Here is a 25084-nt window from a genome sequence, read left to right on the forward strand (position 1 = left end):
GTAAAACAAATGCAACTTCTTACTGTTGAAAAAATAATTGAAAGGATCATAAATGGAAAGCTGTCTCAATATAAAGCAATAGTGTTTTTTAGCACCTGGTTTATAATTAGCATTGCCCACATTCATTTGACTTTGAAAATGTTTATGATTTTATAATTTAACTACAAAAATGTAAAGGAAACTAGTTTCCCAATTTAATAAGACAGTGGGGTGAGGAGGGAAGATGGGTAGATGAAGTTTTTCAAAAGGAAAACAAAATTTACTTTTTTAGAATTTTGAAATTGTTATTGTTACTTTTCTTCCTTTGCCCATTTTACTCTGCCTTTAAAGTACAATGCTTTTTCCTATGAATCTTCCAGAATTAACTTCTCTGGAGTATTTTTTTCTTCATAATGAGATGGAGGATTCAGAACATATGTGCAGTAATTTTTATACATTAATGTTAAAATAGTCTCTCATCATATGTTATACCAGATCTCATAACTTTGAAAAACACTGTTACATAGTATTATTTGAAAGATTTACATAACAACTCCCAAAGTACATTTTACACCCCATTAAATCAAAACCTCACATTGCCAAGAAAGTACCTTAAGAAAGCTTGTTAACAGGGCTTCCCTGGTGGCGCAGTGGTTGAGAGTCTGCCTGCCAATGCAGGGGACATGAGTTCATACCCGGGTCTGGGAAGATCCCACATGCCGCAGAGCGGCTGGGCCCATGAACCATGGCTGCTGAGCCTGCGCATCCTGCGTGTCCGGAGACTGTGCTCCGCAACGGGAGAGACCACGACAGTAAGAGACCCGTGTACCGCAAAAAAAAAAAAATCTTATTAACATAGAACTATGAATTTGAAATTATATAAAGTATATTTGCAAAGCAGAAATCAGTGCTATCTTTGAAATATAGTAGCAAGGTTACTACAGGGTACATATATAGATTCAATAAATATCATAGTCACATTTTAATTATTCTGAAATATAAATCTATGATTTTTCTGAAAGGAATAGTTGGTTCACAGTGCCCAGTGCATTTGTTTCTTTAATCTTTTGAGTGAAAGTTGTACTTGGGAGTTATAGAGAATTCCAATTTTCAAAATGAGTTAAAAATATATGTTATAAAAGTCTTTAAATTCACCCATTCTCTCCACAAGAAGCACTCAGTCCCTATTTTGTAATTTATAAACTTTGCAAAGATTATATTCCTCTAATGATTTTGATATTCTTCTTCTTAACTTTCAGTATGTAGTTTATATCATTAGGTAGGGCTTTCATCTGCCATTATGATCCTTGTTTCCCTCTGGTAGAAGTACAAGAAGCACAGGTGAAGAGTAGATGGGAGGGAGAACATATTCATCCATTATTATGTGTAGTTTACACTAGTTTCCTCAAACTGGAGAGTGATCTTTTTTGAGAATGGAACAAAATTTACCTTTGGGCCTAGCACAATGTCTTGCTTATAAGAGGTATAGGCTAATAGTAAATATGTTTAGTAAATAAATAATTGATAATAGTGTTTATCCTTATGGATGCTTTAGGATATTGTACTCAAAACTATAAGGAGAAGAACAATAATCCAAAATTCCTTTGAGGTTGTTAAGTTTGTGATTTAGTGAGTTCCTAACTTTCAGTCATTCTGGGTTTACCTTCATTTACCTTAATATACACAAGGCTGGTCATCTGCATTTTTGAATTAACCATATCTCTTATATCCACAATTGAACCTGCCTTTCATATATCTAATATATACATATGTATATACATATAAATATAAACTCTGCATAAATAAATTTTTTTTTCTGTATTATAAATCAAGTTTATGCCCTCCATTTTTCTGTAAGGCTCATAAAATTTTCCCTGGTTATTATCACTTATTCCCTAATCTCCTAAAGTTTTGTTTCCTTACTATTTTCCTGCAATTATTATATTTGTCAAATACATAATTTTTTAATATTTTTCTCTTTATGAGGTATAAGTAGCTTTATTTTTTAAATTATATCTATCTTTTGTACAAGTGCATGCAGGGAAGATATATGATTCTTATTAATTCATTTTAATAGTTAGTTTTGATTGACTTCATTTTTAGATGTGATTTCATCTCAGAGAATTTTTTTTTTTAATATTTGGCATATTGTCTTTTTAAGTATCACACTTTGGTTAACTTTCCAATGAATGTAAAATTAAATTGTGTGTTTTAAGAGAAATATTTGAAGGAAAATTAACTCTGCTGTTTTCAGTAAGATTTTGCTTATTTTTTACTTTCATAATTGCTGTTTTCTAATCCCCTCAGTTGTCAAATTTTTCTTGATACTCTGTCTTAGTTTATTCAAAACTAAGTTTATTGTAAAATAGGCTTGAAAGCAAATTATGAAAATTATGAACTTTCTTATCTATCACATGTGGATTAATTCTTATTGGTACCACAAGTTTCCTTATTAGCTATAAATTACTACCTACTATGTTATATATCTCTTTCATATTGCCTGGTTTAAAGCCTCGTCTTTCACTTAAATTGTCACTACTCCTTCTGTTCAGTTTCTAGAACATTTTTCAACACAACCTCCACACATTGCCAAAGTAATCTTTAAAAACCACACATAGCCTGGTCAAATCCTTAAAATTCCCATTGGCTTTGGGATAAAATTGCAACCTCCAGGTATGACACGAGTCCCTTTATTATTTGCAGCACATGTACATCCCCAAGTTCACTGTTAATAATATCTTTCATTCTCTTCATCCCTTCAGCCAAGAAGAACAGTAGTACTTGTGCTTCTTTAGTCATGATGTGCTCACTTGCACATGTGTGCCTTGCACATTATTCCCTCTTCCTTAAATACCCTTCTCTCTCCTTCTGCCCACTTTCCACTGGCTAACTTCTCCTTCTTATATTCAAATTAGGCATCAACTTCCTGAGAGGGCCCACATTAGAAATCGCCTCCTTTAGGAAACTTTCTGTAAGACTTCCCAAGATTGAGTTAGGTTCACTTGGCATCCCGGGAACAGGATTTATCCCACACAGTGTTTTCAGATTGAAAGTTTTCTTATTAGCCTCCCACACTATAATCTAAAGTCATCAAGGGACTCTGTCTTGTTCTCAGTTGAGCCCATGGTAATTGAGTACCAAAATAAATATGTATGGTATGAATGACCAAGTTTCTTTTTGAACCTTCACAGTATTCCTACTTCTTAACATTAGTGGGTTAAGCCTTAAAGTTCATTCAGTTTTGTTTTATATGCTTAAAGGAATACATTTCCAGTTTAAGGTTTTATCAGAAAAAAAAGTGCTACTATTTTAAGAATAATTACAAAAAATAACTGACATTTAAAAAATGATTATAGACTGTAGGTATATATGTATATACCATCTAAAAAGTATTCATGATCTTTTCTTATCGGAAATAGGCCTAACTAGAAAAAAATTATGGTGGGTGTTTTGCTCAGGAATTACTGATTTTTTTAATATGATTGATTTTTTTCTTCTTTGAGTCCATTTGCATAACTGTCAATCCTCTTCCTTTCTATAAATATTTGTTGACTGCTCACACTCTAAAGGCACATTGCGAGGCAGAGATTGCACAAGTCAGTAAAATGTAATTGGTAGCACTGACTTCTTTCTTGCAGTGAGCAAATCTACCTCAGAGTGAGGACAATATTCAGATATCTATGTCTCTGGTGTCTGTGAGCTGAGGCTTCCCAGTGAATTGAAGAGCGTCATATGCTCAATGCTGTCCTTTCATTACATTCTTCATTGTCTGCCAAACGTCAGGACCCCACAGAGTCCTCACCTCACCGAGGAAGGAGAGATTGGAACCCGAGTCTCCGTAAACTCAGGCGAGGATTGTATAATTCTTCTTTTTACAGTTGTCAATCGAAACATGTTCTGGGAGCACAAATTAGAATCCTTATGAGAGCTATTACTGCAATCAAGTCCACTTTATACACCTTCCCTAATATTGCTTCACTGATAGTATTTCTTAGGCAAGATTATACCTGGTGTTTTCATAAAACACATGCAAAGCACCCAAAAAGACAAAGGGTTTGGATTTTATTTTTAATACACTAATACTACAAAATTGTTTTAAAAGAAGTGTCTCTTTTTCCTTTTGCTTTTAACTGCCATTGATAAAAGCATAACTGCCAAGAAAACTTTTTTTTTTTTTAAATAGGGTCAGGGCCTCTAAAGAGTCAAGTAAGGTAAATTGTTTCCTCCCTTGTAGCTGAAATTGCTATGTTGTTTTAAACTTCCAGCTCCAAATTAATGAACAGTTTTCTCTGTAGTGTAAGAATGGGTTTGGCAGTGTGAAGATCAGAGCAATCTCTTCTTCATTAAATTGGGCAAAGAGTACTCACTGGTTCTCAAACTGTTAAATGGATATTAGGGTTTTTAATGAATGGAACATTTATTTTTGTGCCAGCTCAACTAACAACATTGACATGATTAGCATACATTTTGGCAACCGTTCTAGCGCAAGGTGTTAGAAAAAAGGGGCTTTTATCTTTGAGCTTAATTTACTTTAACTTTCCTGGTTATATATATTTTTAAAGTGAATGAGATGTTTTTGTAAAGGAAATCTTGGCACAAGAAGTTATTCAGAAATATGTCCTTTTATTAATGTTACAGGCATTTTTTTCATGCTAGAGATGAAATCCATACCCCAAACACATGAACCTTCTTCAAACTCATAAAAGAATAAAATGTTTTGTTATTTATACTGATAATTAAATCATTGCATTTGTAGAGGACTTTTTTTTTTTTAATGGTGCTACTTGTTTCACATGTATTTCTTCCCTGTAAAAGAGAGAAATCAGATATAAAAATGACTGGTGGAGGATGGTTTCCTCCATTGCTCTATATCAATTATGAATGAAAAGTTTGGGGAGTTAAATGTTCTTACTTTCTTAGCTCAGTGGCCTCTCATAAAAAAGGAATTTCCAATAAAAATATATTTCCTTTTTGTAACAAACACTACTGCCTCATATGCTTATTATTTTATTTATTAAAATTCTCAAATTGAAGAAAACAAGAAAATGAGTTAATACCTATTCAAAAGGTCTTGAGTTTTTGTATTCAATTCTTTTTTTGCAATGTGTTTTTATTTTAAAATTTATTGAAAGCACTTGTAACACAGCTAACAGAGGATTTGTTATAAGTATGTATTAAAATGAGTGTTTATAATTGATTCTAAGTCATAATAAATTAATATGCATATACACATGCATGGGTGTAAATTTTCATGTGAACTTCTATCAAACACATAGGCATACTCTTTTTCTATTATATATATATACATATATATATATGTGTGTGTGTGTCTATATATGTCTATAACTACACATGTATTTAATAATAATTTACCAAATGTTTAATTAAGTAATGAATTAGTTTAATATAAACGTTAGCATAACAGAATATTTAGTTTACCCACATTTACCTCTAAAAGCAAATGAATGCCATTAACAGGAGCTTCAGTAAAAGAACAAGCCCATGTTCAAATATAAAACAGTAAAAATGAGAAAGAAATTATGAAAATATATACCTTTAATTTGCAGACATAGAAACACTTTTGGTACAGTACAGACACATGATGCCTAAAAGTAGAATGATCCAGTTTAAGCTAACACTTATTCTTTGTTTACAAAGATAATTTTGCTATAGCTCTCATATAAAATAAAATTTCCAGCTCACACATGGAAGTGAAGATGATCAATCACTGATAAACCAGCTTGCTTCACTGCAAAGTGTTCAGTAAAAGCTAAATTATCAAAGAAATCTGCTGCTGGGCTTACAAATAAACTCTTGGACCTAATCCAAAGCCAAAGAAAGGAAGCCAGAACCGGTAGCCAACAAACCTAAACAACAACAAAAAGATAAGTAAAACTTTCATAGAAAAGGTCCAGCTAAAACAACCAGTAGTGTCCACCAGCTTCTAGAATAATTTTGTTTTAATAAGATTTTTCTTTTTTTCTGTAACACATGAGTTTAAGTATATAAGAATCTAATACATAACCCAAGTATAGAACACTACTGACAAGTTGTGAAAGCATGAAAATGTCATGAACACCTATGAAGCAACTAAGATTGAAACATATCTTTGCTTCTGACTGTTTCTCTTGCACATAATTTCTAGTTACATTTTCTTTAAGAAAGAATATATATATTTTCCCTTGTAATAATAACAAGTGCAGTGGTAAAGCAAACAGAAAGCAACCAGAGTACACAGAAGGCGAATTAATCTTCAGCGTGTCAGATCTTTAACACATGGCAAAGCGTTTATCCTTGCTAAAAAAGAATTGCGCTTCTTTGTGAAGTCTTCTCTTTCAAATTATACATTATGCACTTGTGAGGTAATAAACATTCTGTTTACAAATGCATTTCTTTTCTTTTTTGTCATACATTTAAGTGGGGTGACATTCCATTTACTTTAATTTCATCTTTGTTTAATGTTAAAAACAATATATTTAAAATAGACTCTTTCATTAATTTCATGTACAACTGTCATGTACAATACCTTAAAAGAGTTCCCTGCAAAGGAGCAGCTGATGCCCTCTTGTGGTTAAAGGACTTTTTTAGCCAAAAATGCAATGTACCATTTTCTTACCTTATTCCCGGGTTTTAACAATCATCTGCTTGGTGTATGAAAGCTGCAAATCATGTCCAAGCTTTTTTTATAACAGTTCCAAAGCTGTTAGTACCAATTTTCATTAAAAAAATGCTGTACACATTTTATAACCTCTGATTTTGAATTTAAAAACTTGTAAACAGCTATTTACAATACAGTACAAGTTATAAATTAGATGTCCAACACTCTTTGGGTGGTGAAGACTCTCCAAAGTCAGTTAAAACATCTCTGTTACTCCACAGCAAAAAAAAAAAAAAAAAAAAAAAATCAAATATTAGAAATATCCATTGGTTTCCTCTCTCTCATATGCAAGTCAATTTTTCCTTTTAATGGAATTTGTACTCCCAAATTTTCATCCTCCCTGTGATGCCTTTTCCCTCTCAAACAGATATATATGCCCATCCCTGTTACGAGAGTGATAGAACCCAAGCTTATTACAGACAGAGCTACTAAGGTGGGCATACAAGACACAGGCTCAACTTTCCTATGAGTCGGTTCTATGGAGATCTGTGGTTCTTTCTCCTCTATGTTAATTTCTGGTTCCTTTCTTAAAAGACTCTCAATGTAGCTCTCATTACTGACAGTGTCATTGACAAATAGGTTCACCATGACCGTGGAATGGAGAGGTTCGGGATAACCATGATCACTCACTTTCACCAGTAAACGATGGAGCCCATAATCTGTCTGCAGCAATGCCTCTTCCAAAGTAATGTTGCCAGTTTTAGAGTCAATCCTAAATGACTCAGGCCTAGGACCTCTTCTCCCTATGATGCTGTAAGCTATGACAGCATTCATGCCTGTGTCTTTGTCAATTGCATAGACCTCTGTAACTGGGGAGCCAGGGAGAGTAGAAGGTAAAACCAAGAGGTAAGACATGTTAGATTGAGGAAATAAAACAAGAGGTGGGTTGTCGTTGATATCTAGAAGGAGAATTGTGATTTTTGTGGTAGAGGACAGGGGAGGCTCACCTCCATCAACAGCTTCAACCCACAAAGTATAGGAGCTTTGCTGCTCTCTGTCCAAAGAGACTTTGGCTCTCAGCGTGCCCTTTCCTGTGTCTATGACAAAAATATCACTCTGGTTCACCACGGAGAGGGCAACCCATCCATTTTGCCCAGCATCGGCATCTGTTACACTAATTATTCCAATTTCACCATATCCTGGAAAGTTTTCTGGCACAAAGAAGCTGAAGTCCTTGTTGATGAACCTAGGACTGTTGTCATTTTTATCCAACACTGTGATAGCCACGGTGGCTACTGATTCTTTGGGTGGTTTCCCAGAGTCAACAGCTCTGACTGTGTACTTGTACTTTTCTTTCTCTTCTCGATCCAGCTGAGTAGAAACTGTCAGAACTCCTGTGACACTGTCTAAGGAAAAGTATGATGGAGCATCAGGTCCCAGAAAATATGAAACTTGTCCCCTCTCTCCACTGTCAGCATCTGTAGCATCTAGCTTAGTCAAAAAGGCATTGGGTGAGTTGTTTTCTTCAATGGTTAGTTCCACCAAGGGTTGAAGGAAAATAGGAGCATTATCATTGTCATCTAAAAGTTGCACTTTAATCATTTTTTTGACATGAAATCCCTCAGAGTTCCAGGCTACCACAGCTATTTCATAGAACTGCTGTAGCTCATAATCCATAGGTTTTGTGGTTTCTAGCAGATATTCATTACTGTATGGTTTGTAGGGTGATAACCTAAATGGTCCTTCACCATCCAAGTAGCAGTTCACCTTGTATTTACCTTCTGGATCTCTTATGGTGAAAAATGCAATTGGAGTTTTAACAGGTTCCAGTTCTTTCAGGTAAACAATACCATCTATCTCATTCGCTATATAACGAGGGACAATTTCAGGTGGTCTGAAAATGACTTTGATAATGGTCACCAGGGCAGTTATCATAGCAGGGATGCAGCCTGGCCCATTAGCAAGAATGGTGAGCTTGTGTGTTTGCAGAACACTTCCCCCAATCTTACTGAAAAGTTTAATGACTCCAGTGTTTTCATCCAGATGGAATAAATCCTTGGATACTTGTGGAACTTTCTGGCTATAAGAGTAGGTGACCTGAGCATTGTTTCCCAAGTCTCTGTCCACAGCCTGGACAGCTGCAATCGGTGTGCCCACTGTAGCATTCCCATACACAGTGGCATTGATTTGTGAGTCTGTGAAGAGAGGGCAATTGTCATTAATATCACTTATGCCAATGGTGAGGGTGGCACTGCCCACCAGTGGTGGAGACCCACCATCCTCAGCTATGATGATGCTCACATACTGGTCCTGGGTCTCCCTGTCCAACAGTCCCATGACAATTAGGTAGGGGGTTCGCTCCCCATTCTCATTCTCCTCCACGTCCAGGGTGAACATACGATGGTAGTCCAGCAAGCGGTAGGTCTGAACTCCGTTAGTGCCTATATCTCGGTCCATGGCAGGATGCTCTATGGCCAGCCGGGTGTTTACAGGTGCATTTTCTGGGACCCAAACCGATATTTCGGAAACAGGGAACTGTGGGGCATTGTCATTGATGTCCCGGATAGCGATTTTCACCTTCACAAACCTAAAGTATTCCTGAGGCAGGACCAGTACGTCCAGAAGCAAAAGACAAGAGTCAGCGGAAGGCGAAGAGGAGATGGAAATGCTGCCCCGCCAGGCAGCCCCTCCACCTCCTTCAAGACACAGGGCCTCCCTGTCGATCTCCTGGGCAGAAGTGTGCAGCTCTCCGGAGCGATTGTCTAGGATCACGTACTGGCCACTCAGTCCCTGGGAGGCCAGGCTGAAGGAGAGAGGAGGGTTCCGCTCGGCGCCGCTGTGCTCCGGGGGCTGCGACTGCGGGTCCTGCCTCCCTGCTCCGTGCACCAGCCGCAGGTCCTCGGCCAGGCTGCCGATGAGCACCCCCGCGGGCAGTCCCTCGTTCAGGCTGTACAGAAGCTCCGTGGCCCGGCTGTAACTCGCCAGGCAGTTGAAGGGTCCCACGAAGAGGAAAAACAGAAGCAGATGCTGAACGTGGAGGGTGGAGAGAAGGCTTATTACACACACGCGGAAAACACAGAGCTTGGAGTCAGAACCATTGCCCTGGGATCATTCTGGCTCCATCCCCATTCCCAAAGGCAAACGCTCCAGTCAGAACGGGGTGAAAAGGAAACTTGCTGTAAAGGAGAGATCTATGGGGCAACAGTGTCTCCAAAACTTAATTTTTCTCTTTACTTTCTACATCCCCCCCGACCCCTGCCCCTGCCCGGCTCCCCATCACCACCTCGCTCAGTTAATATTCGGAATCCCAAACCATAACTCATCCCTGGAAGTACATGTCGGAGTGGAGAGGACTGCGCAACGCGACAGAGAAACCACCAGGGTAGGTCATGGGGAGGGAGGGGGCTGGTAGTGGAGAGGACCGAGAGGTGGGCACTTTATTTTCCATTGAAATGTTTCTACCACTAAGATCCCCGAAATGCGAAATGTGTTGCATCCCTTGCTATGAGACCGATAACAACAATATTATTATTATTAATAATAATAATAATAATAATAATATAGTAACTCTACCCCCTTGGACTCCCTACCCCACCAAATAAACGCTTTAGGTCGGAAGAATTGATTTTCATTTTAGTACGTATCTAAACTCAAATCGAAAGGATCTGTATTTCCACCCCCTAACAAGCTCTCACTAATCCCCCTCCCTTAGGGAAAGAGAAGTAAATGTGGGAAATGATTATGCAAAAACAATTTGTCAATTGCAGTAGACAGTCACAGCCAGATGCTGGCCGCAGGAAACAATCTACGAACCCCTTTATCTCAAAGCCAATTGAGCACACCCCAGCCTCCTCCACCTCATCTGCCTACATTTCTGCTTCAGAAACTTCTCACGACCCAAGGACTTGCCTATTCCTTGCTAAAATGCAGACACATTATCCCAAACTCCCGTTCCCTCCACCCAACCTTCCTGGGAAGTTTGAATTAAGGTAAAAGGTTTGAGAAACCATAAAGGAGTGGGAACTGCCCCACAGTACTGTAACTTGTCGGGGCCGCGAGGCTCGTGGACCCCTACCCTTACCGGTAGGTTTCTGTGGCTGGTGCTGCTCCTGGAACGACTTAGACGCCCCATATCCAGGCGCGGGTGCCAGGTCGCCGGGCGCCAGCTCACTGGCAGGGCCCGCGAGCTGCGCGCATCCCCTCGGCCGCGCATTCCCTTGGAAGCTGCAGTCGGCGCGCTCCTGACGGGGAGGCGGCAGAAGACACTCCCTCTCTGTGCATGCAAATGGCTAGGGAACTTCAGCCAATAGTCACTGGCTCATCAGTTAAGGACAGCAGCAGAAAGGTGAGGGGGTACCGAGGCACGGTCATGGTTTCCTGTCCTGGACCTGGGTTAAGTCCAGACCCCGGCGGAGGAGCCGGAGCGGGGACTTGCCTCTGAAGACGGCGACTAGGCGCCACCCGGTCGGACTCCGGGGCGCTTGTCCACCGTCCTCCCTCCTCGCAGCATCAGTCAGGACCCAAGTTCACAGGTTGCGAGCGTGAGAGGGAGAATTAGACTAAATTAATAAGCTTGCATTTACATCTGATTAGAGAGAGAGGAAGTCGGCACTACGGAGCAATCACAGGCGCGATCCCCAAACGCCTGCTTTGCCACCAGTTCTTCCGAGAGACTTGGATCCAGCAGTGTTTGCACAGAGAAAGAAAATCCACTTTCTCTGCAGAGAGAAGGAACTTCAAACTCTTAGTAAGGCGGTCTGAAGCAGAGAAGCAAATATATGAAATCGGTGAAGGTTTCGACGTGCTTTAATTTTGAAGCTTCGCAGTTGGCGGTGACAAAGCTTCTACCAATTTCCTAGTTGTAGGCGCAAGTGTCTCTGGGTGTCTGCCTTGTGGTCTTTTGAGACAACCGCGGCTTCTGGCTAAGGTAAAGAGCCAAGAGGGAGAGTGGCAACAATTGCTTGGTAACAGAAGTGGTTCTGCCTGCAAGCGATTTTACCAGATTTCTCTAAGGGATGTATTTTTTGTTTTTTCTTTTTTTGGAGGGCACTCACTGAAGCCTAGGTTCAAAAAAAAAAAAGGCTACATTTCAAGTTATCACTTTTTTTTTTCTTAGAATTTTTACTGGGAAAGGAATTCTGAAGGAGTGTGGTGGAGAATGCTTGGCTATCCCCTCTGGCTCTGACACTAAATAACCGTATGACAAGTTTCCTCATTTATAAAGTCAGGGCAGGTGAGAAGCTCCAGTGCATTAAGTCCGTGAAACACTTTTTGATATGCAGGGTGCGATGTAAGTAGTGGTAAAGACCATTGGCCTTTCCCTGAGTAGACATTTCTCTTCATCCCTAGGTGTCCATATATCCTGTGGGCTGCCCTGAGCATAAAACCCTCTCAGCTGAGTAACTAATGACCAAACCTGGAATAGAAAAGTCCTCCTCCTGGGTTAGAGAAAGATCTGACATCTTGTGTTTTCCATAGGATCCACTTCAATTTTCTTCTTCTACTGTATGCTAAATAGAATATAAATTGCTTAACAGAGCTAATTGTTTTGCTTCTGACCCTTCCTATTTTCTCCTCATCCCGACTAATCCTAGAGAGTCCTAAATAATTGATAACGCACTACATCAAAACACCTGGTGTGTGTAACAACTTCTTATTGCACAAATGGGGCTGTACATGGAGTTCGCAAACAAAACCTTCTGTAATACATATCTGGCTTATAAAATCAGCTTCTTTAAGTTCTTTGGAGTGAAACTGGAATGCTGATGAAGTGGTAAACACACAGGAACATGTACATGTACGTGTAAGTCCATCACACAGCTGATAAACAAAAAACAGTCAGGCAAGTATGCTTTGCCTCTCCTTGCTTCTTCAACTGCTCATTCTGCCCTACAGTTGAACTTTTACCACATAATTGGTAAATAATTATACTTTAGGGTCTGTAGTTGAAACCTATCTGACTCCAAAAATCAGTACAAAGCTCCTTCTGAAATGTGTTTAGTTTATGTCTTCACACGATATCCACAGCTTCTGAAAGTTTGAGGCACATGGCCAGAATTAGGCAATCCATCCATGGTCAGGATACATACAGGCTAGACCCACAATCTGAATTAATTCTACATTTATACAGAAAGCAACAGCAGTAGACTCTATATCCCCTTACAGTTCATGCCCTCTCCAACAGGTTAAGATCACTCACCTATTTTGATGAAAATATAGGGATTTCTTTCTTTAGTTTATCCTTTTTTTACAAGGACACTACATTCAGCAATAGTTTTCTGTAGTGTTTCTAAAAAGCATGACCATATAAACTATAATGTAAGTTGAAACACCTAAATTAAACATTCTGGAGATAATGTTTAGGACAACAATAATAACCTACTTTGCTCTAAGTTACTGTGGTTATTACAAAGTCCCTGCATGGAAATTTGTCATCAAGGCCAGCACAATTTGGGGGAATACCTTACATGACACATTCCAAACTGTTAACTGAGCTGCTTGTTATTATCTTTCCTCTTTGAAGATCTAAGTAGAGATTTCAACGGTAATTGGGCTTAAAAAAAAAAAAAAGACCAAATTCCCTTCTTTCTTCCCTTGTATCTTCTTACTGTGCACCATGAAAGTGTTCACAAACTCCTATTCCTTATGACGCCAGCTCTGTGACCTGCCATCTGGTGTTACATATTTCTTTCTAAAGATGACTTAGAGAGCTTCTATGCTATTAGTCCCTTGAAAATGATACTTATAATGAACTTCTCAGATGTCTCAATTGCTCTGGGCCTGCTTCCCAGGTGTTCTGTAAAAATCAATCTAGAAGAATAGCTAGATTATAAGCCTCCCAAGCTTATTTTTTCTATAGACAAGGAAAACAACGTGATATAATAGATGGCACTGAGCTGAGCCAGGGGATTAGGATGCCCTTCTCTAGGTGGTTGCGACGTCACAGTGTGACTTTAGACAAGTCAGCAGACCTCTCTGTTTCAATTTCTTATAAAAATACCCATACACACTACATACACATATATGAGGGAAATGGCTTACCTAATATATGTCTGTGGCAGACACTGCATAATGATACACAGGTTAATTTGATCCTTATTTACTGTGCTATATCACTGAAGGTTAATAATTTTCATTTACTGCAAGGCTTCTCTCCTTGTAGTTTTATCTCTTTATTTGCTGTGAGCATGCATCTATCAAACTTTGTACATTTAGCAAACATATCTTAAAACTTTTAAAATTTTGCAGTACTATGTTTTCCAGGTATTTTTTATTGTATTTTTCAAGTAACTGTGATTGTACCATTTAGAGTATTTTAATAACAGTATTCTATCCACAACATTTCATGTGATTTAATATATGCACAGATATTTAAACTTATTGTGAACCATACGTAGTTCTATAATTGTTCTGGTTAATTCAACATTATAAATAAATACAAATTAAGCATATGAACTTATTTTAAGATTATTTTATGCAAATCAAATCTACAATGGGGTACCACCTCACACCAGTCAGAATGGCCATCATTAAAATGTCTACAAATAACAAATGCTAGAGACGATGTGGAGAAAAGGGAACTCTCTCACACTGTTGGTGGGAATGTAAATTCGTACAACCACTATGGAGAACTGCATGGAGGTTCCTCAAAAACCAAAAACTGAGTTGCCATATGATCCAGCAATCCCACTTCTGGGCATATATCCCTAGAAAACCATAATTTGAAGACACATACACCCTTATATTCATAGCAGCACTATTGACAGTAGAAACAACCTAAATGTCTATTGACAGTTGAATGGATAAAGAAGATGTGGTATATATACATATATTATATATATATATATATATATATATATATATATAAATGAAATATTACTCAGTCATAAAAAAGAATGAAATAATGCAATTCGCAGTACATGGATGGACATAGAGATTATCATACTAAGTGAAGTAAGTCAGAAAGAGAAAGACAAATGCCATATGATATCACTTATATGTGGAATCTAAAATGTGACAGAAATGAACTTATCTACCAAAAAGAAACAGACTCACAGACATAGAGAACAGACTTGTGGTTTCCAAGGGGTAGGGAGTTCAGGGGAGAGTAGCATTGAGTGTTTGGGACTAGCAGATGCAAACTATTATATAGAAAATGGATAAACAACAAGGTCCTATTGTATAGCACAGGGAAATATATTCAATATCCTGTAATAAACCATAAAGGAAAAGAATATGACAAAGCATATACATATGTATGTATAACTGAATCACTTTGCTGTACACCAGAAACTAGCACATTATAAATCATTTTATACCTCAATAAAAAAGAAACAAGAAGATTATTTTATTTTTTGCTTGTTAATGTATGAAATTAGCAGTCCCTCTAGATGTCTTAAAATATGTGTGTGTATATATATTATGTTTATATTATATATGCACGCATATATGTAAGTATAAATAGTACAATATATAGGACATATAATATCATATAAATATAATATATAATTATAAATATATAATTAAACACATATTTTTATATAATACAAATATTTTAAATACTAAATTGTTTTATAAATATATAATTTATAAATATATACATATTTTAAAAATTGTATATATATTTCTTTCTGATCCAATAATCAAGGTTGAGGGATGATTATATTTGTAAAACCAATATAATATTTGAGAAATAATAAAACATTTATGGAGTTTCAGATATGTTCTGAACATACTACTGGGGCTTTTACGTATTTATTTACTTTAACCTCATAACAAATGGTTTTATAATATAGGTATTATTATATCAATTTTTACAGGCATAAATTACATGTTTGTCAGTGTCTGTGGTGACTGGACTTGAATATGAGGCCTCCAAAGCACATGATCTTTCTACTCTGGTACACTCTTCTCACCTAAATGGTGGATCTAGGGCCTCTATACATTTAAACTCACTTCAAGTCAACAAACATTTATCACTCACCAACATAAGAAAAACACGATTGTAGGTATAGGTTTGCTATATGAGGCATTTTTGAAAAAATTGGTCAATTACTGTTTCCTAAACACATACATACACACAGACACAAACTTCTCTGTGTTTGGCTAGCTTAGATCTTCTCACAACTTGTAGACTTAAAATATATTATGAATGTATATTTATGTGTATACTTGAAAGTATTGCAAGGGTCTGAGTAATTTTACGGATCACCTAGTTAGCCCTCATTTTACATATTAGTTGAGAGCAGGAGAGATGGCTAATGTGAATCCTCAAAATACTCCTATTTCTTTTTTTTTTCTTTTTCTTTTTTTTCCTATTTCTTAATATAGTAGATTTTGCCCTCAGGATTATCTCCATATTAGAGGATAACTTAGCAAAACAGCATTTTTTTTTACTGTCTATTATTTCCCAAAGCCTTGCTATTAAATATTGCCATAAGTACCAGTTACTTTATTTTATATTATTTTATTAATTTTGAAAATTTACGAATATTTTTAAGAACCAGCACTAATTTGGATAAATTATTGTTCAAGTATATCAGACAAACTTCAAAAAATCCTATTGCATTTTCCCTACACAACTCAGAAAATAATTGTATGACTAAAAGAAAACCAGCACATTGGTTCTTTTGCTAAAAAAGCCGGATAGTTAAGAAAATAAATATACATTTACATTACTTGTATGAAAAAGGGTGCAAATAAGCTAATTTACTACAATATAAACTTGTATTCTAAAACATTTACCACTGTACTGTGCAACTTATAAATGAGACTTTTATTAAGCATTGGTTTATTCTGACTAGTACTTTCCTTTTTATTTTAGAAAACTTTGTGTAAATAGATTTCACATATCTCCTCTTTCTCCCTGTATTCCAAGAGGAAGGAATATAATAGGGTTGAACTGTCCTTTTATTTTTCAGAACTGAATTAGCACAATTTTAACCGGGCTAAGTATAGCTGGGTGAAGTCATCAGAAAATGCCAGACCTAATTTTAGCTCACATTTTCAACTTTCTATCCTAATCCTCAAAATAAATTTTAAAAGTCATTTTTGACTTATTTAAATTTCACATTATTCCTTCTCACTTCTGGTAGAGGTGATAATGAGCAGTGAAACCATCAAAAGAAAGGTAGTAGGATTGAGAAGATGAAATGAAAGGCGTGGAAAGTCCAAAAAGTGGATCAGCAGTCAGTGAATAATGAACAGTTAACCAAATGTAGTTTATTGATTATATATATATGCCTTGCTCCCTGGAGTCAGTCCCTGAGAGACTTGAAAGAAGGGAGAGTGGGCTTTGCAGAGAATAAAGCAATTGCAACCTTATAAATTAGCATAGAAATTAGGTCAGGGACAAAACAAACCCATTGAAGGAGAGAAATCATTTGAAATTTCATTTTAGGGCACTGATCCTATGTCCTGTATCCTTCAGATACCTATTCTTCACTCTCACAGTGTTACACTGGGAAAAGCTTAATGAAAACTTGTGCTTCTGTAATGTTTTTACATAGATCGACAGATCTTTTGCCTGGCTTTATAAAATCTCTTTTTATATGATTCTTTGAATTTAAGGTGGGATTGTTAAAAACTGCATGACTGTTCAGATCTCAGCATGCACTGAATTAGTGCTGTAGGGTCAATGAAATTCTTTGTTAATGATGTAAAAAGTCAACATTTTCATAGGAGTATACCTATGATCACTAGCTTCTTCTGGGTATCTTTTTGGGAAGAGGGTATAGGTTGCTGACCTCAAATTCATTTACTGCTAACAGCTACCAATCATTGAGCACCTAACTTTTGCCAGGTGCATGGTGAGCATTATCTCTAATCTTTGCAAGGAGATTAATTAACCTGATTATTAACCTGCAAGTTAATAATCCCATTTTTAAGATGAGGAATTTGAGATTCTCAGAGGGTGGTAGGTTGCTTGAGGTCACACAGCCAGGAATTGGGCCAAGTTAGGATTAAACAAGGAAAATTTGGGTAGTTTATTTTAATTTGGTAAATCTTTTCTGTGTATTGGGGTTAATCTAATATTCACTGAGGTAAGCACATATGCCGAGTGTTGAATATGTGAGTGTTATAAACAATGGGCAGAATCTGGCAACAACAGAATCACTCCCAAAATAACAAACTTGAATAATTGAAAAGTTGAATAATTATGAACTTCAATAAAAATGTACATGTCATATTTATTAAAAATATATTTTTTTCTTTCCTTATTTAGATAATCAAGAAAAGAAAGTGGATTTTGTAAATAAATTTTCATTAATGGTTTGGAATTATATGGCAATAAAATATTTATTTAGTGAAAGTAGTGTGCTTCTTGAGAAAAAATTATAAATATCTTAAAAGATCACCAATTCTTTTTTTTTTTAAAGATATTTTTTATTTCATACTCTTTCACTAATGTTCTTTGGAGATAAATCATTTCATTTATATGGCCCTTAGTTTTCACAACTATAATAGTTGGAAGCTTGACTAGATGATCTGTATGTAGTCTTCCAATTCTAAATTGTTCCACTAATTTGGATTCCTACAATAATTGCCCTTGCAATACATGCATGCTGCCAACAAGTAGCAGTAGAGACTACTAGTTCCTTTTTATCCCTAGTAGGGAGTGCATTTTGACATCAAACTTATCCATCAATATTGCAACATGTTAGTATAACTATAAAATAACAAAGTAATCTGGTATTATTTCCTGTAAAGCAGAAGCTTTACACTGTGTCTGTGAATTGTATCAGAATCAACTGTAGGTTTTTTTTATCCAGATTAATTTTATTTATGCCTTTACTTTTATTTTTTTATTTTAATTTTATACCTTTATTGGAGTATAATTGCTTTACAATGGTGTGTTAGTTTCTACTTTATAACAAAGTGAATCAGGTATACATATACGTATGTTCCCATATCTCTTCCCTCTTGCATCTCCCTCCCTCCCACCCTCCCTATCCCACCCCTCTAGTTGGTCACAAACCACCAAGCTGATCTCCCTGTGCTATGTGGATACTTCCCACTAGCTATCTATTTTATGTTTGGTAGTGTATATATGTCCATGCCACTCTCTCACTTTGTCACAGCTTATCCTTCCCCCTCCCCATATCCTCAAGTCCATTCTCTAGTAGGTCTGTGTCTTTATTCCTGTCTTACCCGTAGGTTCTTCATAACATTTTTTTTCTTAAATTCCATATATATGTAAATTCCAAATATATATATAAATTCCATATAAGACAGTATTTGTCTTTCTCTTTCTGACTTACTTCACGCTGTATGACAGACTCTAGGTCCATCCACCTCATTACAAATAGCTCAATTTCATTTATTTTTATAGCTGAGTAATATTCCATTGTATATATGTGCCACATCTTCTTTATCCATTCATCCGATGATGGACACTTAGGTTGTTTCCATATTCTCACTATTGTAAATAGAGCTGCAATGAACATTTTGGTACATGACTCTTTTTGAATTATGGTTTTCTCAGGGTATATGCCCAGTAGTGGGATTGCTGGGTCATATGGTAGTTCTATTTGTAGATTTTTAAGGAACCTCCATACTGTTCTCCATAGTGGCTGTACCAATTCACATTCACACCAGCAGTGCAAGAGTGTTCCCTTTTCTCCACACCTTCTCCAGCATTTATGGTTTCTAGATTTTTTTGATGTTGGCCATTCTGACTGGTGTGAGGTGATATCTCATAGTTTTGATTTGCATTTCTCTAATGATTAATGATGCTGAGCATTCTTTCATGTGTTTGTTGGCACTCTGTATATCTTCTTTGGAGAAATGAATATTTAGGTCTTCTGCCCATTTTGGGATTGGGTTGTTTGTTTTTTTGTCATTGAGCTGCATGAGCTGCTTGTGAATTTTGGAGATTAATCCTTTGTCAGTTGCTTCATTGGCAAATATTTTCTCCCATTCTGAGGGTTGTCTTTTGGTCTTGTTTATGGTTTCCTTTGTTGTGCAAAAGCTTTGAAGTTTCATTAGGTCCCATTTGTTTATTTTTGTTTTTAATTTCCATTTCTCTAGGAGGTGGGTCAAAAAGGATCTTGCTGTGATTTATGTCATAGAGTGTTCTGCCTATGTTTTCCTCTAAGAGTTTGATAGTGTCTGGCCTTACATTTAGGTCTTTAATCCATTTTGAGCTTATTTTTGTGTATGGTGTTAGGAAGTGATCTAATCTCATACTTTCACATGTAGCTGTCCAGTTTTCCCAGCACCACGTATTGAAGAGGCTGTCCTTTCTCCACTGTACATTCCTGCCTCCTTTATCAAAGATAAGGTGACCATATGTGCGTGGGTTTACCTCTGGGTTTTCTATCTTGTTCCATTCATCTATATTTCTGTTTTTGTGCCAGTACCATACTATCTTGATTGCTGTAGCTTTGTAGTATAGTCTGAAATCAGGGAGCCTGTTTCCTCCAGCTCCGTTTTTTGTTCTCAAGATTGCTTTGGCTATTCGGGGTCTTTCGTGTTTCCATACAAATTGTGAAATTGTTTGTTCTAGTTCTGTGAAAAATGTCAGTGGTAGTTTGGTAAGGATTGCATTGAATCTGTAGATTGCTTTGGGTAGTAGAGTCATTTTCACAATGTTGATTCTTACAATCCAAGAACATGGTATATCTCTCCATCTATTTGTATCATCTTTACTTTCTTTCATCAGTCTCTTATAATTTTCTGCATACAGGTATTTTTTCTCCTTAGGTAGGTTTATTCCTAGACATTTTATACTTTTTGTTGCAATGGTAAATGGGAGTGTTTTCTTGATTTCAATTTCAGATTTTTCATCATTAGTGTATAGGAATGCCAGAGATTTCTGTGCATTAGTTTTGTATCCTGCTACTTTACCAAATTCATTGATTAGCTCTAGTAGTTTTCTGGTAGCATCTTTAGGATTCTTTATGTGTAGTATCATGTCATTTGCAAACAGTGACAGCTTTACTTTTTCTTTTCAAATTTGGATTCCTTTTATTTCTTTTCTTCTCTGATTGCTGTGGCTAAAACTTCCAAAACTATGTTGAATAAGAGTGGTGAGAGTGGGCACCCTTGTCTTTTTCCTGATCTTAGTGGAAATGCTTTCAGTTTTTCACCATTGAGGACGATGTTGGCTGTGGGTTTGTCATATATGGCCTTTATTATGTTAAGGAAAGTTCCCTCTATGCCTACTTTCTGCAGGATTTTTATCATAAATGGGTGTTGAATTTTGTTGAAAGCTTTCTCTGCATCTATTGAGATGACCATATGGTTTTTCTCCTTCAATTTGTTAATATTGTGTATCACATTGATTGATTTGTGTATATTGAAGAATCTTTACATTCCTGGAATAAACCCCACTTGATCATGTTGTATGATCCTTCTAATGTGTTGTTGGAGCCTGTTTGCCAGTATTTTGTTGAGGATTTTTGCATCTATGTTCGTCAGTGTTATTGGCCTGTAGTTTTCTTTCTTTGTGACATCCTTGTCTGGTTTTGGTATCAGGCTGATGGTGGCCTCATAGAATGAGTTTGGGAGTGTTCCTCCCTCTGCTATATTTTGGAAGAGTTTGAGAAGGATAGGTGTTAGCTCTCCTTTAAATGTTTGATAGAATTCGCCTGTGAAGCCTTCTGGTCCTGGGCTTTTGTTTGTTGGAAGAATTTTTTTTTTTTTTTTTTTTTTTTTTTTTTTTTTTGCTATACTCGGGCCTCTCGCCGCTGTGGCCTCTCCCGTTGCGGAGCACAGGCTCCGGATGTGCAGGCTCAGCGGCCATGGCTCACGGGTCCAGCCGCTCCACGGCATGTGGGATCCTCCCGGACCGGGGCACGAACCTGTGTCCCCTGCATCGGCAGGCGGACTCTCAACCACTGCACCACCAGGGAAGCCCCTTGTTGGAAGATTTTTAAACACAGTTTCAATTTCAGTGCTTGTGATTGGTCTGTTCCTATTTTCTATTTCTTCCTGATTCAGTCTTGGCAGGTTGTGCCTTTCTAAGAATTTGTCCATTTCTTCCAGGTTGTCCATTTTATTGGCATGGAGTTGCTTGTAGTAATCTCTCATGATCTTTTGTATTTCTGCAGTGTCAGTTGTTACTTCTCCTTTTTCATTTCTAATTCTATTGATTTTAGTCTTCCTTTCTTTCTTGATGAGTCTGCTTAATGGTTTATCAATTTTGTCTATCTTCTCAAAGAACCAGCTTTTAGTTTTATTCACCTTTGCTATTGTTTCCTTCATTTCTCTTTCATTTATTTCTTATCTGATCTTTATGATTTCTTTCCTTCTGCTAACTTTGGGGTATTTTTGTTCTTCTTTCTCTAATTGCTTTAGGTGCAAGGTTAGGTTATTTATTCGAGATGTTTCCTGGTTCTTAAGGTAGGATTGTATTGCTATAAACTTCCCTCTTAGAACTGTTTTTGCTGCATCCCATAGGTTTTGGGTCATTGTGTCTCCATTGTCATTTGATTCTAGGTATTTTTTGATTTCCTCTTTGATTTCTTCAGTGATCACTTCGTTATTAAGCAGTGTATTGTTTAGCCTCCATGTGTTTGTATGTTTTACAGATCTTTTCATGTAATTGATATCTAGTCTCATAGCATTGTGGTCGGAAAAGATACTTGATACAATTTCAATTTTCTTAAATTTACCAAGGCTTGATTTGTGACCCAGGATATAATCTATTATGGATAATGTTCCATGAGCACTTGAGAAAAATGTGTATTTTGTTGTTTTTGGATGTAATGTCCTATAAATATCAATTAAGTCCATCTTGTTTAATGTATCATTTAAAACTTGTGTTTCCTTATTTATTTTCATTTTGGATGATCTGTCCATTGGTGAAAGTGCGGTGTTAAAGTCCCCTGCTATGAACGTGTTTCTGTCGATTTCCCCTTTTATGGCTGTTAGTATTTGCCTTATGTATTGATTTGCTCCTATGTTGGGTGCATGAATATTTACAATTGTTATATCTTCTTCTTGGATTGATCCCTCAATCATTATGTAGTGTTCTTCTTTGTCTCTTCTAATAGTCTTTATTTTAAAGTCTACTTTTTCTGATATGAGAATTGCTACTCCAGCTTTCTTTTGGTTTCCATTTGCATGGAATATCTTTCTCCATCCCCACACTTTCAGTCTGTATGTGTCTCTAGGTCTGAAGTGGGTCTCTTGTAGACAGGATATATATGGGTCTTGTTTTTGTATCCATTCAGCCAGTCTGTGTCTTTGGTGGGAGCATTTAATCCATTTACATTTAAGGTAATTATCAATATGTATGTTCCTATTCCCATTTTCTTAATTGTTTTGGGATTGTTAATATAGGTCTTTTCCTTCTCTTGTGTTTCTTGCCTAGAGAAGGTCCTTTAGAATTTGTTGTAAAGCTGGTTTGGTGTTGCTGAACTCTCTCAGCTTTTGCTTGTCTGTAAAGGTTTTAATTTCTCCATCAAATCTGAATGAGATCCTTGCTGGGTAGAGTAATTTTGGTTGTAGGTTTTTCTCCTTCATCACTTTAAATATGTCCTGCCAGTCCCTTCTGGCTTGCAGAGTTTCTGCTGAAAGATCAGCTGTTAACCTTATGGGGATTCCGTTGTCTGTTATTTGTTGTTTTTCCCTTGCTGCTCTTAATATGTATTCTTTGTATTTAATTTTTGGCAGTTTGATTATTATGTGTCTTGATGTCTTTCTCCTTGGATTTATCCTGTACGGGACTCTCTGTGCTTCCTGGACTTGATTAACTATTTCCTTTCCCATATTAGGGAAGTTTTCAACTATAATCTCTTCAAATATTTTCTCAGTCCCTTTCTTTTTCTCTTCTTCTTCTGGAACCGCTATAATTCGAATGTTGGTGTGTTTAATGTTGTCCCAGAGGTCTCTGAGACTGTCCTCAGTTCTTTTCATTCTTTTTTCTTTATTCTGCTCTGCAGTAGTTATTTCCACTATTTTATCTTTCAGGTCACTTATCTGTTCTGCCTCAGTTATTCTGCTATTGATCCCTTCTAGAGTATTTTTAATTTCATATATTGTGTTGTTCATCGTTGCTTGTTTGCTCTTTAGCTCTTTTAGGTCCTTGTTAAATGTTTCTTGCATTTTCTCTATTCTATTTCCAAGGTTTTGGATCATCTTTACTGTTATTATTCTGAATGCTTTTTCAGGTAGACTGCCTATTTCCTCTTCATTTGTTAGGTCTGGTGCATTTTTATCTTGCTCCTTCATCTGCTGTGTGTTTTTCTGTCTTCTCATTTTGCTTATCCTACTGTGTTTGGGGTCTCCTTTTTGCAGGCTGCACGTTTGTAGTTCCCCTTGTTTTCGGTGTCTGTCCCCAGTGGCTAAAGTTCGTTCAGTGGGTTGTGTAGGTTTCCTGGTGGAGGGGACTAGTGTCTGTGTTCTGGTGGGTGAGGCTGGATCTTTTCTTTCTGCTGGGTAGGTCCACGTCTGGTGGTGTGTTTTGGGGTGTCTGTGGACTTATTATGATTTTAGGCAGCCTCTCTGCTAATGGGTGGGGTTGTGTTCCTGTCTTGCTAGTTGTTTGACATATGGTGTCCAGCACTGTAGCTGGCTGGTCGTTGAGTGAAGCTGGGTGTTGGTGTTGAGATGGAGATCTCTGGGATATTTTCACCATTTGATATTATGTGGAGCTGGGAGGTCTCTTGTGGACCAGTGTCCTGAAGTTGGCTCTCCCACCTCAGAGGCACAGCACTGACTCCTGGCTGCAGCACCAAGAGCCTTTCATCCACACGGCTCAGAAAAAAAGGGAGAAAAAGTAGAAAGATAGAAAGAAAGAGGATAAAAGAAAATAAAATAAAGTTATTAAAATAATAAAAAAAATTATGAAGAAAAAAAATTTTTAAGTAAAAAAAAAAAAGAAAAATGGATGGGTAGAACACTAGGACAAACGGTGAAAGCAAAGCTATACAGACAAAATCTCACACAGAAGCATACACATACACACTCACAAAAAGAGGAAAAGGGGAAAAAATCATAAATCTTGCTCTCAAAGTCCACCTCCTCAATTTGGGATGATTTGTTGTCTATTCAGGTATTCCAGGGATGCAGGGTACATCAGGTTAATTGTGGAGATTTAATCTGCTGCTCCTGAGGCTGCTGGGAGAGATTTCCCTTTCTCTTCTTTGTTTGCCCAGCTCCCAGGGTTTAGCTTTGGATTTGGCCCCGCCTCTGCTTGTAGGTCACAGGAGGGTGTCTGTTCTTTGCTCAGACAGGATGGGGTTAAAGGAGCCGCTGATTTGGGGGCTCTGGCTCACTCAGGCCGGGGGGAATGAGGGGTACGGAGTGCGGGGCGAACCTGCAGTGGCAGAGGCCGGCGTGACGTTGCACCAGACTGAGGCGCGCCATGCGGTCTCCCGGGGAAGTTGTCCCTGGATACCAGGACCGTGGCAGTGGTGCGCTGCACAGGCTCCCCAGAAGGGAGGTGTGGAGAGTGACCTGTGCTCGCACACAGGCTTCTTGGTGGCAGCAGCAGCAGCCTTAGCGTCTCATGCCCGTCTCTGGGGTCCGCGCTGTTAGCCACGGCTCGCACCCGTCTCT

At 37.4% G+C, this 25084-nt stretch overlaps 1 protein-coding gene across 1 annotated transcript; it reads right to left on the reverse strand.

The window, feature by feature from the left end:
- Positions 1 to 5407: 5407 nt before the first annotated feature.
- PCDH20 (protocadherin 20) lies at positions 5408 to 10790 on the reverse strand. Its single transcript, XM_059996027.1, has 2 exons — positions 10659 to 10790; positions 5408 to 9604 (listed from the first exon to the last, which is right to left on the reverse strand). Exons 1-2 carry the CDS (start codon positions 10788 to 10790, stop codon positions 6884 to 6886), a joined length of 2853 nt encoding a protein of 950 aa, XP_059852010.1. The 3' UTR covers positions 5408 to 6883.
- Between the last annotated feature and the right edge of the window lie 14294 nt (positions 10791 to 25084).

The sequence above is a fragment of the Delphinus delphis genome, chromosome 18, assembly GCF_949987515.2.
Source record: "Delphinus delphis chromosome 18, mDelDel1.2, whole genome shotgun sequence".
Lineage (NCBI taxonomy): Eukaryota > Metazoa > Chordata > Mammalia > Artiodactyla > Delphinidae > Delphinus > Delphinus delphis.